The sequence below is a fragment of the Pollicipes pollicipes genome, unplaced genomic scaffold (assembly GCF_011947565.3).
Source record: "Pollicipes pollicipes isolate AB1234 unplaced genomic scaffold, Ppol_2.1 Scaffold_5724;HRSCAF=6776_pilon_pilon_pilon, whole genome shotgun sequence".
NCBI classification, from domain to species: domain Eukaryota; kingdom Metazoa; phylum Arthropoda; class Thecostraca; order Pollicipedomorpha; family Pollicipedidae; genus Pollicipes; species Pollicipes pollicipes.
Window position 1 is genome coordinate 11,436,738 of NW_023596746.1, and position 17,417 is coordinate 11,454,154.

Genomic DNA, 17,417 nt, shown 5'->3' on the forward strand with positions numbered 1-17,417 from the left:
GAAAGCTTGGAAAGCCCCGCAGCCTGTTACAGGCAGTCGTGGGCACCTCGCCCACGCCAGTGAGTGCGAGGTGTGCACGGTAGGCCGCCCAGCCGGTGGGCACACGGGTCACCCCGCGCCCGAGTGCCACGCTCCGACTGTCGTGCGGGGCTCCGGCGGGTCTCAGCAGGCCAGCTGCCGCTCATTTCTGTGCGCTGGGCGACCCCAGCGGCTTGATTCGCCCGCGTGTCTGATCGACCGAACCTGTCACACGTCAACTGGGATGGACCTCAATCCAGTTCTCACCACGAGCCGTCGGCTCTCCACAAGCCATGTCTTGGCGCAAAGCTCGCCGTCGGTCTGCCACACGCCTGGTCGTCTGTGTCCGCCCCCCCCCCCCCCCCCGCCCCGTATGCAACCTCCGAGGAGGGACCTCGTCGCCGTGTCACCAGCACAACGAGCCGAGCCGAGCCGTGCCGAGCCAAGCCGAGCCGAGCCGAGCCGAGCTGAGCCGAGCTGGGCTGCGCCGCGCCGAGCCGAGCCGAGCCGAGCCGAGCCGAGCCGAGCCGAGCCGAGCCGCGCCTGAGCCGAGCCGCGCCGAGCCGAGCCGAGCCGAGCCGAGCCGAGCCGAGCGAGCCGAGCGAGCCGAGCCGAGCCGAGCCGAGCCTGAGCCGAGCCGAGCCGAGCCGAGCTGCGCCGAGGCCGAGCCGAGCCGAAGCCGAGCCGAGGAGCCGAGCCGGCCGAGCCGAGCCCGAGCCGAGCCGAGCCGAGCCGAGCCGAGCCGAGCCGAGCCGAGCCGAGCCTGCGCCGAGCCGAGCCGAGCCGAGCTGCGCCGCGCCGCATGCGTTGTCGAGCCGCCGGCGTCAGTGCCGAGAGCCACGCTCCTGACGCGGCGGGTCGGCCGCTCGTCACCGCCGCTCGGCCGTCGCACGTGACCGGCTCGTCAGCGGGCCAAAGCCGGCCGGGCGGCACGCTCCGCCCGCCGGCCGTACCGGGAACCGAGCCGAGTGGCGCCCAGACGAGCGAGACGGGGTGTGGCCGCCTTCCAGGAGGTGGCTATTGTTGTTTGGCAACGCCGACGACCGCGGCCGCCCGTGTAAACGGCGCCGTCTCTCACACCGAGAAGCGCAGCTGCAGCCGCGACCGGCGCTCTGGAAGCGCGGGCACGGTGGACTTCCGGTCATGCGGACGTGCGTGGGACGTTTGCCAGGCGGCGCGTCAGGTCAAGGTGCTGGCACATGCCAGGCACGCTGGCGCGCCAGGTCAAGGTGCTGCGCTGACACGCCCCGGTGTTAACGGCGCCGACACGCCCCCCGGACTGTCGGCGCCTGGGTTTTGTGATTGTGGAAGAGGCGAGGCGTGGGCGGCTATGGCGTTCAAAGTGCCCCCCACGTTACGTGACTCCGATCCGGCTACACGCCATGCGCTGTTGCAATAAGTGTTCAGGTTTAATGGTCGCTGGCTCGCTATTCATTATACATGCCGCCACGTTACGGACAAGAACCAATTGCTGGCCCCGGTTGTAACAGGGAATTGATGTACTGGTGACGAAGTTGGAAAACCCTATGCGGTACGGATTTTCGTTTTTAATGTGCCTGTTGTTGCTAAGCTTACTGCGGAAATGGTCAGAAGGGTATTTTTAACGCTAGCGAGTTATCCCATGCATCGAGTCATATCATTCCATCTAACTTAATGTACTGCGGAGTAAAACCGTGTGTTACCCGTCACAGCACGCACGCAAGGTCAGATCTGTGATGTGCGCCCAAGCCATGGTGTGCGATCTGTCCAGCTCGAGAGGCTGCTGTGATGTTTGCTATTGGCCACTGTATATCATATTTGGGGTTTAGTTGTACGTGTTGCTACTAAGAACGCTCCCCAAGTAGCCTGGCTTTTAGTATTATGACTGAACGTTTCGCTTGGGTATGATAGAAACATTTCAGTGCATCATTTGCGTTCGCAAGCTCTGTATTTCATCCTGCAGAGAATGCGAATGCAGATACAAAGAAAACGATGGGATCCCCCTCCCCAAAATAAATTAAATTACCATCCAAACAGCTGTCGGCAGTCAACAACGGTACCAGGAAAGATGACGTCATTCACGAGGACGCACTGAACGCAACATTTTGTGTCGATTAACGGACCGATGGGGCGGGGGGAGGGGAAATCTGACCATCTCCTCCCAGCGCTTCATCCCCGGCTGCGCTGGGCGGGGTCGGCGGGGTCTACTTGACGTCACATAGGAGGGCCACGCCGCGCAGCACCCAGTGATCGGGCGTCTGGACGGTGCGCAGCGTGAGCAGCGTGATGTAGTTGAGGTCGGTGCGGTTGGGCTTCTTGTACACGGGGCACTTGTACAGCTTGGACTCGCGGCCGGACGGGTTGTTGACAGCGAATATGTGCACCACGGGCAGCTTGACGAACAGCACCTTGGGCTGCGACTCGGCCAGGCGACAGTTTTTCTTGTCCCAGCCGGCGCCGTCCAGGAACAGCCCGTGCACCAGCACGCCCTCGGGGGGCACGGTGTCCACGTCCTCCTTGTGAACCTTGAGCACCTCGTTAGCGAGCACGACGCTGTCCAGGGACCAGCCCTTGTGCGCGCGCGTCACCTCTTGTCGCATGGCCGTCAGGAAGCCTTGCGGGTTGAAGAAGCCCGTCATCCAGAACACGTTCGGCCGGCCTTGGAAGATCCACGTATTGAACTGGTTGTTGCGCTCGAGCAGCTCGGTGAACCAGAAGCCGATGGTGGTCGACTGCCAGCTGATCCGGTTCCAGAGCGCCGGCACCTTGGCGTCGAAGATGTTGTCGAGCGCGTCGCGCAGGTTCTCGTTCATGATGATGGTGCCGTCGATGGCCAGCTTAAGATCAGACAGCGTCTTCCGAACCGCAGTGATCACCTTCTGCATGCGGTCGAGCTCCTGCCTGAGGAAGATATTCATGGGCGTCAGCGCGCCCATTGTCTGCAGACGTGCCTTTACCTCGTGAGGCACGTAGTCGTCGGGCATCTTGCTGAGCATCTCATCCGCCTGCCGGTAGACGATCGACTCTCGTGTCTCCCCACCGCCGGCGCTCGACTCCTTGGGCTGGATGGCCAGGATGGTGTCCAGCAGCGCCTTTGTTGTGTTGGTCTGGTATGTGATATCGGCGTTGGTGTTCAGGCCGTATGCCTGCGGAGCGTCCACGGCCGGCAGGTCGTCAATGAAGGCCATCACCTCCGAGTGCTTGGCCGAACGCGGGATGCCGTAGCCCTGGTAGAAGCAGAACTGTTCGTTGAACATGGCGTCGGAAAACCACACCTTGGCGAAGGTGACCAGCAGGCGCTTGTCAAAGTCGTCGGTGACTCGCCCGCCGTACTGCACCTCTCCGAGCATGTAGCGGACCGTGATCCAGCTCACGCCCTTCTTCGGGTCGATGTCGTCCAGGTGGTTCTGCACGAACTGCACGGACGCCGACCAGTCGGCCTGGTTGAACTCGTACGGGATGTTCCAGCCGAGGGGACCGAACTTCCGGCGCTCCTGCACGATAGTGTGCAGGAAGGAGACTCCGTAGAGCATTGGCCGCCACTGCGGGTAGTTGGTGTAGTCCAGCAGCTCCTGCGAGATGCCGTGGTAGGTGCGCTGCAGGCCAGCCTTTATGCCCTGCGGCGGCTCGTTGGTGAACTTGATGGCCATCTGCAGCAGCGAGATGGGGAACTTCGGATGGGGCTCCGTGGTGATCCACATGCGGAACCGGTCGTCCATGCCCTCCGTCTCGATCAGCGTCGTCACCACCTCGGACACAAAGTCCAGGCAGAGATGGCAGTTCTGCAGCAGCACCCAGCCGCCGTCGGCGATGTACTCGGTCATGATACGGCGCGCGTGTATCTCCTGACCCTGACCCATCGAGACGGCCGAGCAGGCAATGCCCTGCTTCTTGGCGAGCGCCTCGATCATGGGCGTCGGATCCGAGCCGGTGCTGAGCAGGTTGACCAGTGGAATGCGGTTGGACGATTCATTCCACGTCATCTCTAGGTTAAGGATGATGGGCTCGGTGTACCGCGCTCCAAGAGACTCGGCGACGTATTTGCGCGCCTGCGCGATGGTGCGGTCCGGACACCAGGAGCGGATCAGCAGCAGCCGGCGGAACGTGTCCAGCGAGGTGTGGTAGCCGTCCGGGATCACCTCCTCCTCGGGCGCCTCCTTTTCGAACCAGGCGCGCCACGTCTTCTCGTTGTGCGGCACCTGGTTCAGGATCTCGTGGAAGTAGGGCAGCTTGGACAGCTCGACGAGGTTCAGCCAGGTGAGGTCGCTGATCCAGCGGCACGGCTTCGGTGTGACGTTGTTCAGGTCGAGCGCCGCGCCGCCCTTGATCAGCACCTGGAATTCCTCGTATTTGACGATGCGGCGGTTCAGGTCGACCTTCAGCGCCATCAGCAGCGTGAAGAGGAACTTGTCACACTCGTACAGACCGCGGCATGTGTACTGGAAGGAGGCAAAGTTCAAGTACTCGATGATGTTGCCGATCCGTCTTTGGGGGATGGGTGACTTCTCAGACTCAGTCATGGACCTGTCGAATATTCCAAGGAATTGAACTAGCGATGTCTGATACATGCTATTCACCATGGCCATTTCGCAGATGTGGAAGTACAGAATACTGCCTCGGGTGGCCACGGGCCTGAACTCTTCTCGAGCCTCGTTTATTTTCAGCTCCGTCTCGGCGGCCACCTTCAGCTTTTCATGCACGTCGGCGGCGGTTTCCTTTGTGTTTGCCAGGACGGCGATCAAGGACTCGTCTTCCACCAGGGAACCCTGCGTGCTGGTTAGCTTGTAGAGCAAGTTGTCCTCTAGTTCTTTAATTTTACGCTTGTTGTCGGTGACGTCTTCCACCAATTTGGTGCGCTCACGCTCCAGTTCCTGCTTTTCAGTGCCAATGACTCGCCCGAGAAGCTGGTCTTCCAGTCCTTTCATGGTCACTGTGAAGTCAATAATGGAAGCCCTAGCCGAGACTTCCGGCGAGTAGGTGGGGTTGCCCAACTTGGTGGTGATGTATAACCGAAAACCTTTCATGAAATCCACCTCTTTGTCTCCCAACTTTACCTTCAGGCTGGTACCAGACTTGATGAAGTTCTTTTCCAGCACGTTATCTAGCGCTGGGTCGAGTTCTTCCCCGACGTCTTCAATGATCATCGGCTTTCCCAGAGAGAGCGCGTCCTCCAGATGGTTTCGGAAGTATTTGTGATTCAGAAAAGTTACAATCAGTTCGTTGTCTTTCTCTTTGTTCTTCACCCAGACCTTTCCCTGGCTCTGCGGGTCTATCAGAAGCGGAAACCGGGACGCTTTTGTCACGATGATGCCGTTCTGTGTGGAAAGATCGTCGTTGGGCAGACCTTGCAAGTTCCACTCCGCCACCGTGGGCGGATCGGACAGCTGGCCTATGATGCTAAGGTCTTCAGAGCACGGAATGCGCCGGGTCTTGAGCTCCTTTTCCCACTGCTTGATTAACAGCGTCCTGAACTCCTGGTTGAAGGGACCAGCATAGCTGAGGAAGCCAGTCAGCATTAATACATCACCCACCAGCCATTCTGTCTGCTGCTTGAACGCCTCCGACTGTGCTGTCCACCGGACTTTTTCTCCCGACAAACCATTGATAAGGGTTGACGCGTTGTCCATTTTACGCTGGCACCGATTGGCGTCATCTTCAAGTTTCTGTTTGGCGGCCATCGCCACGTCAAATTTGGCCTGCACTTCATCGAGCTCCTTTTGCTTAGCATCGAGCAGCGTTTGAGCCTCGGCTAGTTCTGCGTTCGCCGCGGCAAGTTTACCTTCCTCGACAGCCAGCATGGCCTTCAGCGGCAGAACCTCCTTGTTAATGCCAAAGAAGACACTCATGGCCAACGTCCAGGACAGAAGACCGGCCACATTTCCACATACTTTTTTGGCGCTCTCGAGCGTGTAATCCTCCATGGCGAAATAGGGCTCCATTAGCTCGCATACTTCGTCATTGATTGTGTCCTTGGGGAAGTTCTTCAACATCTGCAGGAACTGCGTGTTTGACATGAGCTTCAGAGCGTCGCCCCACGACGGCTTGAGGCACGGCCGGTCCGGGTCGGGCGTCACAGGATCCAGGTGCCTTTGGAACAGAAGCAGAGCGCAGTCCATGATGCGCATGATCAGATGGGGCGGCTTGCCCAGTTTTCGTACGGTCGATATATCGGCGCCGGTGATGGTGTCCAGCGCCCTCTCGGCGTCCTCCAGGGCCGGCCGCGCTGCCTCCAGCTTCTCCTCGGCGATGCCCTTGGAGACGGCGATGCTGGACACCAACGCCTCGGCGCCGTCCTTGACCACCTGCACTTCGGCCTTGACCTTTTCGGCTGCGCTGGCCGATTGGGTCACCTCGGCCAGCACTTGCTCGGCCTCGGCCGAGGCGACGGCCAGCGTCTGGGTCATCTTCTCCAGCTCCACGGCCAGCTCGTTAACGCTGGCCGTGGCCTCCACTAGCTTGGTGAGGCCCATGTTCATGCGTCGCGCCAGCTCGTTGATTTCCTCGTGCTTCTGCGTGTATATGGCCTTGTACCCGTCCAGGAAGGACAGATAGGACTTCGGCGTTACGTGGGTCTGCCGCCGGAAGCGCTCGAAATACTGCGTGCACAGCTTGGCCACGCCGTCGTGCACGAATCCCATGCTCTTGATGAGTTCGTCCTTGACCTCGTCGGTGCAGACTATGTCGTGGCCGGAGATGAAATGGTGCGAGACGGCCACCAGGGCGTCCGGAGGCCATCGCGAAAACCAGTCCATGGTGCAGCCGGAGATTAGGCCGGGGAACTTGAGGGCCCGGGAGCGGAACTTCTCGCCCACCGGCGAGAAGCACAGGCACACGTGGATGTTGCTCCTGGCTCGCGATATAAAGAAATTGTACAGGTTGTCGGGCGTGGGTGGCGTGCGTGGCTCTTCCTTTTTCATCACTGGGATTAGCTCGTTGGTGATTTCGTCCATTTCGTCTCGAGCAAATAAATTTGATATTTCTCCCGTGCTTATCATGTTATTGAGATACTCGAGGAAACTCTCTTCCTTTATCTCGTTGTCGGTAAAGACGAACGTGATGCCTTTGCCATCTTTGCCTGCTACCCGGTAAAGAATTTTCAGGTCATCCATCAGGTTGCTAGCACTGTACGCTCTGGTCAGTGTGATCTGGAAGGTCTGATAGCCCGCAATGAACGACGCCAGGCGCGTGAGCGATTGTTTGCCACTGCCTCCCACTCCCACGAGCAAGACGTTGCCTCTGGGAGTGCGCAGCACACGCGAGATCTTTACCAAATGCACCATGGCGTCCACAAAGAACACCATGTCCATGGCCGCTCCACGAATTGCCTCATTGTACTGGTCTTGAAACATGCGAAGCCGTTTCTCTAGGGCGTCGAAGCTTTCGATGGGCTCATAGACGTGGGGCACCTCAAATTCAAAGTCATCTGGCTCTTCGCCGGTCGGCTCAGGGGCGTCGCGGAGGAAGTCCACGAAGTAGTGGTCATTTTTGACGACACATGCTAGGTCCTCATCAAGATCTTCTCCAGCCACTTGTTGGCAGGCCTCTTGGAACCATGTTTTGTCCGCCTCACTCGTAAATCTGTCCGCTATCACACGAATGCATTCGTGTTTCCAGACGATGAGGATGTCTTCGGGTTGTCGCACTGTTTCCTCAACAACCTTCAGGATTCCCTCGTATATTCGCGATAGATCCCGGAGGTTGAAGACGTAGTGGAACTTGGCTGGCGTGGGCAGCATTTTCACCTTCGTCATCTGCCACACCTTTCTCGTCATAGGCACGATACTGGGAATGAACTCCACGATGTTTTCTGGGAAGCGGGACGGGCTGAAGTATCCAGTGCTGATGACCCGGAACACTTGGTCCATGGAGTTGACGGACGGCAGGGTGCAGTTGAAAATGGCGAATCGTCGCTTGAGCCGCGGTGGGATGTCGTTCCTCCCACCGCCGGGATGGATCATGGCAGCCAGAAACTGCGTGTCCACAACGTGTGTGAAGTCACCTGGCTTCTCCAGCGAGTAGAAGCCTTTCTGCTCCATCAGCTGGCGAACGATCTCATTACACACTTGATCTCCCCACTCGTTGATGTCCGGCATGTTGATGTCGTCGATGAAGACAGTCATTTTGCGACCGCTGGGAGGACCGTACGTCGTGCCCATTCGCTTGTCCACGTAGCTCTCAATTGTCCGCTGGTACATCATGGGCGTGGTGGCCGAGGAGAAGTTTATGCACTTGAACAGGTGCTCCTCGGGGTTTAGACTGTTCAGCGCTGACTTGATCATGACGGTTTTTGCTGTACCTGGCTCACCAATCAGCAGTGCACACTTATTCTGCTTGGTGATGGTGTTCATGAGGAAGCTGGTTCGCACGTTGTCCACATTTGGCACCAGAATGCTGGAAAACTCTGGCACCGAGTCTGTTGGGTACTCATACTCACTGACGTAGTTGCGCCAGTGCTCCCACTCACCCTTGGGGTTAACTCTGAACTCGAAAATGGTCTCGTCCTCAGCGCAGACGGGCCAGTCGAGCTCGGACGGGTGACTGCGCGCAAACTCCTCCATCTTGGCCCGCATGTCGAGCTCGAGCAGCGCTCCCAGGCTCCACATGACCGAGAAGAGGAAGAGTCGCTGCAACTCCTCGGCGGGTAGCGGACTCGACTTGTCCTTGTCCTCCTGTTCCATGATGAGCCCAGTCAACAGGTCAGTCGACTGCGTCGTGTAGTTGGCCTCCTGCGTGAACATCTTGGGCAGCAGTTCTTGGCGCACGTAGTTCAGAAGGTCGTCGAAGATGGCGTCGTAGAAGCCCCAGAGAATTTCGGCCTCGGCCTGCTGGCGAGTATTCAACCAGCCCTTCAGAATCGGCTTCCATCCGAGCACGGACGCGCTCATAAAAACCATGCCCATGCGCGAAATGGTGGCCGGCGACGCGTTGTCGACATTGTCGGGCTCAAACAGCAGCTTGCAGGTGGGCGCCATGGTGATGCGATCGCCGTTGGCCAGTGTCAGCGTCTTGTTATCGTCCAGCACCGAGTTAAGGTTCTCGATCCAGACGGCGTCCACAGGGCCGTCCAACACCAGCCAGATGTTCTCGCCTTTCTTCACCTTGTGCGAGCGGCGCCAGAGCGTGGAGAAGATGCCGTCCGTCCAGTCATTGGTGGCCACGTCGAGCCGGCCGAACATCTGCGGCGCCGTGATCGCCTTCGGGTTCATGCGCATCTCCTTGTGCGGGGCGCCCGTCTCGGTCATGGCCTTCATGAGCATGTGGATACAGGCGGTCTTGCCGGCGCCTGTCGGCCCCAGCGTCATCAGACCAGTGTCGGACCAGCGACGTCTCGTACAGCTGGATCAGCTTCAGGTTCCACTGCGGGTGGTTGACCATGCCTGCCAGCTGCACCTGGTTGGCGATGGCGGTCATCAGCTCGGCGCGCACCACCTTCTCCAGCTGCATGCCGGGGAACAGATCGGTGATGAGCGAGAGGAAGAGCGGCTCGTCCTCGTCCACCAGCTTGGAGACGTTCATGTCGCGCAGGACGCGCATCACCACCATCTCCTCGGGTTCGTCTGGACGTGACCGCTTCTGCGAGCCGAGCGTGCGCAGCACGGACAGGATGTTTCGCAACCCGAAGTCGTAATGCACCTGCTTGCTGAGCTGCTCCTTCGCACAGCTTGTACAGCACGAAGAACTTGCGCGCCAGGTTGATGTTTTCGCGGAAGCCGCAGCTGGCGAGCTTGACGCGCATGATGATCTGCCGATCAGGCACCATCATGGCGACTGTGCGGAACTGGATCTTCAGGTTTTCAGGCAGCTCCTGCCGGCCGGCATAACCCGGGTTCATTGTGATGATAATGGTGAACTCAGGATTCAGTGACACGTTGTCGCCGTCGCTGAAAATGAAGCTGGTCTTGCGCTCCTTTCTTGCATTGAAGACGATGTGGATCTGCTGCGCGGCCACGGACAGGACGGGCAGCTCGATGCGATTGAACTCGTCGAAACATCCCCAGGAGCCGGACTGGGCGAGACCCTTGTAGATGCGTCCCAGTCCCCGGAAGTCCATCTGGTCGGAACAATTGAACACCACGACGTACTTTCCAAGAGCTTTGCCCATGTCTTTGGTTGTCTCTGTCTTACCCGTGCCGGCCGGGCCGGCGGGAGCAGACCCCATGGACATGCCCACCGCCTGTGCGATGGTGATGTAACATCTGTCGGTCAGTGGCGTGATGACGAGACGGTCGGTGCAGCCCAGGAACTCGTTCTGGTAGATAAAGTCGATGTCCGTAATTTTGACCAGACACACGTCCTCGTCATCTTCGAAGTAGAAGCGCGACTGCTTGGCCCATTCGAAGTCGTTAACAGTTTTCACGTGCATCTTCACCATACCGTCGAATATGTCTCGCTGATGGACGTGGATAGTGATGAGGGTCTCGTATTTCACCCTCTCAAACTTGGTCAGCTCTTGTGTGGTCATGTCGATCAACCGGTTCAAAATGGTGAGGAACATTTTGTTAGTGTCTGGCATGATGTCGCGGTCAAACTTGGCATTATTGAGAGCCACCTCTGCGTCTCGAGTCCAGATGATCTGGAGACCCAGCAGTCCCACCTGAGCCGGGAAGGTGCTCAGGAACGTCATGATCTCAAAGTCGGGGTCCATGATTTGCTGATAGGCTTCGCGGATGACGCCGTGCAGCGAACTCTGCTGTTCTTTTAGCAACTGACCTAGCCACACCTCCACATTACCCTCGCACTTGACGGTCTTCTCAAGCTCCACTCGCTCCTTCTCTCTTGACAGCACAGCCACGATCCTGTCGTAGTCTTTTGCGTGGAACTCGACCGTCGCCACGTTCTCGAAGATCCCGAGCAGATGCGCCTGGATGGTGTGGGGGTCGGATGCCTGGCCAAGGATCTCCAACAGGGAAGGATCCGAAATGAAGAAGAAGCGGGGGAACACGAGACGTTTGCCTTCCAAGTACCCTGTGAGGGACTTCTGACAAACCTCCAGCTGCTCAAGCAGGTGTGGGAGGAGTTGACCGAGAGTTTCATCACCGACGCAACAGTCGACAGCGTTGGTGATGTCGTGTGCGCGGGTCATGATCCTTACCCACGATTTGTCGATGGTCTGGAACCGTTTGGCCTCCTTCGGAAGCTGTTTGGCGATGTCACCGCCCACGAACACGGCCTCCAGGTACACCCATAGGTTCTGAACAGTCATCCAGTTGTCCAAGATCTCGCTGGTGTTGCTCAGATTCTGCACCCACAACTGAATTTGCTTCTTGTATGGCGCGTTGTAACGGTTACTAAGCAGTGATCCCAAGATCATCAATGAGTCTTCCATCAAAGCTATGATCTCGGCAGTCTCTTGTCCCTTCAGCAGGAGCTCTCCGCGGTTCTTGAACTGAGCACAAGCCAGATCATGTAGCGCCCATTCGGCTATGACCCCCTTCAGCTTGGACTCAATATCCTTCTCCTTAGTGGCTCCAATGCAGATGTCCTCGATGTCGTCCTTGAACTCCAGTAGCGGCGCCTCCATGACATTTCGGAGCATGAAGCTGTCAGACTCAGGTTCGAAGGTGCAGTTCGTTAGCTTAGCGATGTTGTCCCAGTGTCGCTCCATCATTGACTTGTTAGCCATCATTTCTAGTAGCGGGCAGGTCTCGTTGAAGTCGTCAATGCGCTTTTTGAGGTCAGTGTAGGCTGGCCAGGTCTGCAGGGCCTTGGGCATCTTGCGGCAGCGGTTCTGGAAGTCGATCAGCTCGGCGTTGATCTGCTCAATGTCGATGTCGGGCCAGGCCGTGTCGTAGTAGCCGTTGACACTCTTCATCACCTCGTTGTATAGGCCGTACAGCTTCTGTAGCAGGTTGAGCTCCTTCTTGGTGACGTGTAGACTTGGGTAGTCGGATTCGGGCATGCCGAACAGCCGCTCACCGGCCGTGTACACCTGAAACTTGTGCCAAAGGTCGTCGAAACGTGACTGGAAAAGCGCCAACCGATCGCTGGCCTCCTGGGCTGGGATACCTACTTCCATCGGCCCAGCATATTCGTACTGTTCGTTGAATTCAGCCAGGTCCGTTTTAAACACTTCAATGGACGTTGTTAGGTCATTCTGCTTGCTGTCCTGGACGCTGCTGAGGTAGTCTTGAACTGCGATCGATTGCTGTATGAGTTTCTCGAAGGCATAACGGAGACCGTCCACCTTCTCGGCTTCCTCCTTTGGAATCGGAATCTCGAACTTGTTGAACAGCGCGTACGCTTCCTCGACGGGCCCGAGCAGCATGTCGATCTCGATCTGTCTCTCCCGCACCGTTTTCAAGCACTCCATGGCGTTTCGGACGTCATCGAGGTCCTTGATGGGCTTCGCCAGCTGATGCGAGTTTTCCTTGAAGAATTCCGTCACGTCGTCCAGCTTGATGCTGTACTCCTGGTGCAGCTGGCTGGCGTAGGCGCGCGTCCATGCGTCGATCTCGACCGTCAGCGACATTTTGAGCGGCTCGGTGGAGAGCTGCAGCGGGCCGACGCGGTGGGCATCGTCCAGCGCGGCCACCTCGTCCCGCAGGTCGCGGCACTTCGATATCTCGGCCCGGTACATGGTCAGACTGGGCTGCGTCTCCATGAACTCCTCCACCGCTTGGTTGCGGTCCTTCTCCCAGAGGAAGCTGTACACCTGGAAATTCTGCACGACATTGTTGATCTCCTGCTTCATGGCGGACAGCGCGGTCTGCAGCATCATCACCATGCGTCCGGTGTCCTTGTGCTCACGCACGGACCGGTAGTACGTGTGGAGCTTGACGCGGGGGATCTCTGTCGGTTTCTGCGGCTCGGTCTCCTCGGAGGGTGCCGCGGGAGCGGCCGGCTCGGATGCTTCCTCCTCCTCCTTGGCCGCCGCGTCCAGCTCGGTGCTGATCTTGAGTTGGCTGAAAGAACGCTGCTGGCCCCAGAGCGCAATGCCACGGTTCACCTCCAGCACCATCTGCGCCGCTTTGTTGATCACCGTCTGCACGTCGTCCATGCTGGGGCTGAGCACGATGTTGGGGATGGCCAGGATGATGTCAGTGAGCAGGAAGGGGGGCGTGGGCGCCAGCTCCTCGGTGTCCTCGTCGTCACGCGACACCAGCATCGACCGGGTCGGCAGGAACACCCTCTTCTTGATGGCATCCAGCGAGTACTTTGTGGCGCGCACCAACGCCTCCGAGTTCTTGGTGTTGAAGAACGTGTAGAGGTCACGACATGTCTCGTACAGCGCCTCTACCCGTGAGTCCAGGTTCATGAGGCTGAGTTCGGACGGCATTTGGTCCTCACCTAGCGCGATCGACTTGCGTTTCTGCTCGTCTCGCTCGGCCTCACGCCGCGCCGCCAGGCTCATGTACTCCTGCCAGACCTCGCGGCTCGGCGGCTCGGCGTCGCCCACGTCGGCGTTCTGCAGGAAGATGTCCACCAGCTCGTACACCGCGTGCTCCACCTTGAACGAGAGGAAGTCGAGCGATCCCGAGGCGCGTTCACTGTGCGCGGCGAGCTTGCTGAGAAACTCGCCGGTGGTGTACGGCTCCTGCACCGGCAGGTCCACCAGCAGGGTACCGGCGATGGTGTCCAGCACGGAGTCGATGCGCTGCTCCTTGATGTCTGTCAGCCGCGTGATCATCAGCTCCAGTTCATCGATGGCGCCGTGTACGGACTCAAAGTACTCGGGCAGCGTGAGCGAAGTCCATGTCAGGCTTATCAGACCTGGCTGCATCACCTTGTCCACCTTGTGCATCAGTACCGACAGCATGGGCGCAAACAGCTCCGGGATCTTTGCGTTGACCCTCTGGCTCCGCTCCAGAATGTCTTGCACGCCCTGCAGCGCATCGAAGATCCTCTCCTTACGGAAGCTGAGCACGTTGGCGGTGACGGGTATTTTGAGGCCCATCTTGCGCATGCAATCCGCCTCCCGTATCGTCAGCGGGATCAGCGGGTCGTAGTTGGGGATCAGCTCTTTGGTCTTGGGGTGCCGCACCAGGATGGGTGCCATCAGCCCGTTTCTCACCTCGTCTACTGACTTCGTCCAAGCCTCGTGGTAGAGGATCTCGTACCTGATAAGGCACTTAGACAGCTGATTATACTGACGTATGGTTGAACGTGCCTCGGGCGCTTCCAACGTGTCGGGGTGCTTCGCGCGCAGGAACTCCATGATCTCACGCATGCGGCGGTACAGGTTTCTGGCCCAGGCTATTTTTCCGGCTACTGGCGGCATGTTGTGACTTAGGACGGGATCGTCTTTGTTCGCGTCGTAGAGCAGGCGAAGGGTGCGGATTTCCTGCGTGAACTTTTCTATGATCACTGCGTACTTGTCTCCTAGCTCCAGACAGTCCAGTTTCAAGAGCTCAAAGCGATGCATCAGTCTCAAGGCATCAGACGCCGAGCTGATACTGTTGAAGCTTTTGTCCATGAATGCCTGCAGGGCTTTTTCTAGCTGAAATATTTGGTTCTGGAACACTTCGTAATCCTGATCGAAATCCAGCTTGCGGGGATCTAGGAAGTCATATGTCTTCTTCTTGATGGTATTGAAGGCCTCGGTGAATTTTTTCCCGTGCACTTCTATGCCTTCAATCCTGCTCTTTGTGAGAACTGTGAGGCGCTCCACTGTGTCCAGAATATTGATGATCTTCTCCAGCCGCTTACAGAACGCCTCGAATTTACCAAAGATATACATTTCGGAGAACTCGAATGGCTTTTCGTCAGGTGTAGTTTGGATACGGTGCTTTGTTTTGTGGAAGAAGGCTTGGTAGTCTCGGTAAAGGTTGATGCATACCCTCAGCTTTTGGACCAGAGGCTTGTATGGCTGCTCCCAGATATCACTGGTGCCGTCGTCTGTGATGTAGCTCTTACACGAATTGACCATTTGATTGGTAACCTTGACGAAGAGTGAAGTCATGCGCTCGGATGTATTGTAGTACCTCGATATGGTGTTGATCAGTCGGATGGCTCCGATCAGGCTAGGCAGAGCTTCCCTCATATTGGTCGGGTTGGACGCGTACAACGGGCGACAAAACTTCTCCAATGAGTGCAGGAACTTGAGGTTATCCCTGGACTCGTTGGCCGCGTCAGTTACTCGCATGTCAATGTCTCTCCAGGTTTTGAACACTTTAGACTTGGATTGGATGAGCACTTGAAGCACCATTTGCACAGGTTTCGATTTGATTTGCTCCACCATGTCGTTGAACTTGGTCGTGAGATGCCGCCAGTGCTCCAGCTCAGCCAGTGGGCCGGTGTCGTCCCCTTCCTTCCGCATCTGCTCGCTCTGTACCAGAACCGTCTCCATTTGTTTGCACCAGGAGAGGACCAACTCCTCGGCCTGCTCCACGAGCTCTGGATTGCCGGCGGTGGCGATCACCTCCTTAGGCGTCGCCAAGTGCTCAGCTAGCTCGTCGTTTTGCTTGAGAACCACGCGGTTATTCAGATTAGTCTGAACGGCTTCCAAAAACGTTTCTAGCCCGGACATGTTGGTAATAAATTCCTTGATGTGGTGTGAGTTGTCTTCTATTTGCCCCCAGTTCTTCAACGCCCGTAGCACAGGGTTGTATACGGCTCCCAGATAGTGTTGTAGTCCGGTGAGTACGCTTCCTTCGAATTCTCCGTTGTCTTGAGTAATACGGAAGCTTCCAAACCTCAGCTCGTCCCCAAGGTTCTTCATGGTGATTGCTGTGTCATTCTTGTCTCTGCAGAAGAAGACGCAGATACCCTGTGCGGGTTGGTTGGTTTCGTTGGCAATGATGATCCGCTTCACGGTGGTGCCTCTCGTTGCTGCACTGATCAGACGGCCCGCCTCGGGCCCGGGCGGATCGGCGTCCTGGTAGTACATCATCAACACCTTGCTGCCGTTCTTGGCGAACAGTTCGTCGATTATGTCTACGCTGTCAACACAGTCCAAAATATGCTCTTCAACTTGGATTTCCTGCAAGCCGAGCAGCATCGCGTTTACCTCGATGATGTGCCGATGCGTAAGATCCAGTCTCGACTTTCTATCTTCTCTAGCCTCCTTGGCACGCAGCTGCTTTTCTTTGGCACTCTCCTGGGCTTGTGCCAGGGACATGGACCGGTTCCGGGCCGGTCCTCCGACGCTGATCGCTCGACATTTGCCGACAGCTGATGACGAAGCTGCGGAAAGTGCATTGGCCATCGCAGATGTTTCGACACAAAGACTCTGCATTCTGGACCTGTTCGCAGGGAGCACCATGGCGTTTGAACCAGACTGAGCAGCAGCAACGCTGGCTGTCCTTGACGTCGCATTCTGGGGCGCTGGCGTGCTTGAAGTCGAATGTATATCTATTGTCGAGGCCCGCGAGTGGCTCTTGTCCGGAGCCACGCTGGTCACAGTCGACTCCCTTTTAATGGGGAGCGTCATGTCTGCCGATCTCTGCTCGCGCTTAGCAAAGCTTCGCGCGGCGGCTCAATGTGACATTTGCTTTTTGGAATTAGCTAGTTCAGTTCTTACGTGTTACGATGGACTACATTTTAGGCTAGGTGTTGAAGTACACGCACGTTAGAACACCAGTTATACTGATGCATGGTATGCCTGCCTTTTTACTATGAAGCTTTGGTTTGCGTCGGGCCGTTGGCCAACTGCAATACAAAAATGTTAACAAAAGATGGACGCACGTGATCTCTTGATGCTCACCACTTTCATTCTCATAAGGTTCAAGTTAGGAAGCGTGAGTAGTCGGATTTGCGTTCTTAAAACCTTTTGGAATGCAACCCACGACTTAAACTTTACGAAGACAGTGCAGCTCGTGTAAAACATATTTTAACCGTGCGATAAGTTTGGGACGATTATTTGCTCCCATCCAGTCAGTGTTTTATCCGTTGCACGATGGTAGTTGTGGATCGCGCAACGGTCAAGAACCTTTCAGGCTTTAGCATGGCGATTGCATGCGCACTTCCTCACTAAATTCCCAAACCTTAGGGAAGGCATGCAAAATGTAACAAAACATTTCTGGATAAGCCAACAGTGATACCTTGCCAAGATTATCGAGTGCTGGTGGGGTTTGTTACACGGGACCATACTCGCTTGAATTAAAAGGACTCACAGTTCCCCTTCCCCCGTCAGGGATGGCAGCAATTTTGCGTCGCTTGTGGTTTTACTCTGGGCCTGGTTAGGCCTATATATATATATATATATATATATATATATATATATATATATATATATATATACTGCTATCACAGAGCCATAATAATAAAACAGTGACAAATGTGTGTATATATACACATTTGTCACTATGTTTTATTATTATGGCTCTGTCATAGCAGAAGCATATCAGCCCTTTAATCATTAGAAAAGTCACGAAACAGAACATCGGAAGCGCAGTAAGCATATATGCTACCTTAATCAGTTGTTTTTTTGCTAAATCTCTGGCACCCCACGGCGTCAAGTTATTACAGATAGCTTCATTATC

At 56.7% G+C, this 17,417-nt stretch overlaps 2 protein-coding genes across 2 annotated transcripts in view; one reads left to right on the top strand and one right to left on the bottom strand.

The window, feature by feature from the left end:
• Positions 1-17,417, top strand: part of LOC119102663 (protein RRNAD1) — a 29,153-nt gene that overhangs the window by 9,041 nt on the left and 2,695 nt on the right. The gene's annotated exons all lie outside the window — the stretch shown is intronic.
• On the bottom strand, positions 1,924-17,015 carry LOC119102239 (dynein heavy chain 8, axonemal-like). Its single transcript, XM_037225604.1, is given in 3 exon segments — positions 1,924-9,305; positions 9,307-9,648; positions 9,650-17,015. Coding segments are annotated over 3 exon segments (14,163 nt in total). The 5' UTR covers positions 16,367-17,015; the 3' UTR covers positions 1,924-2,201.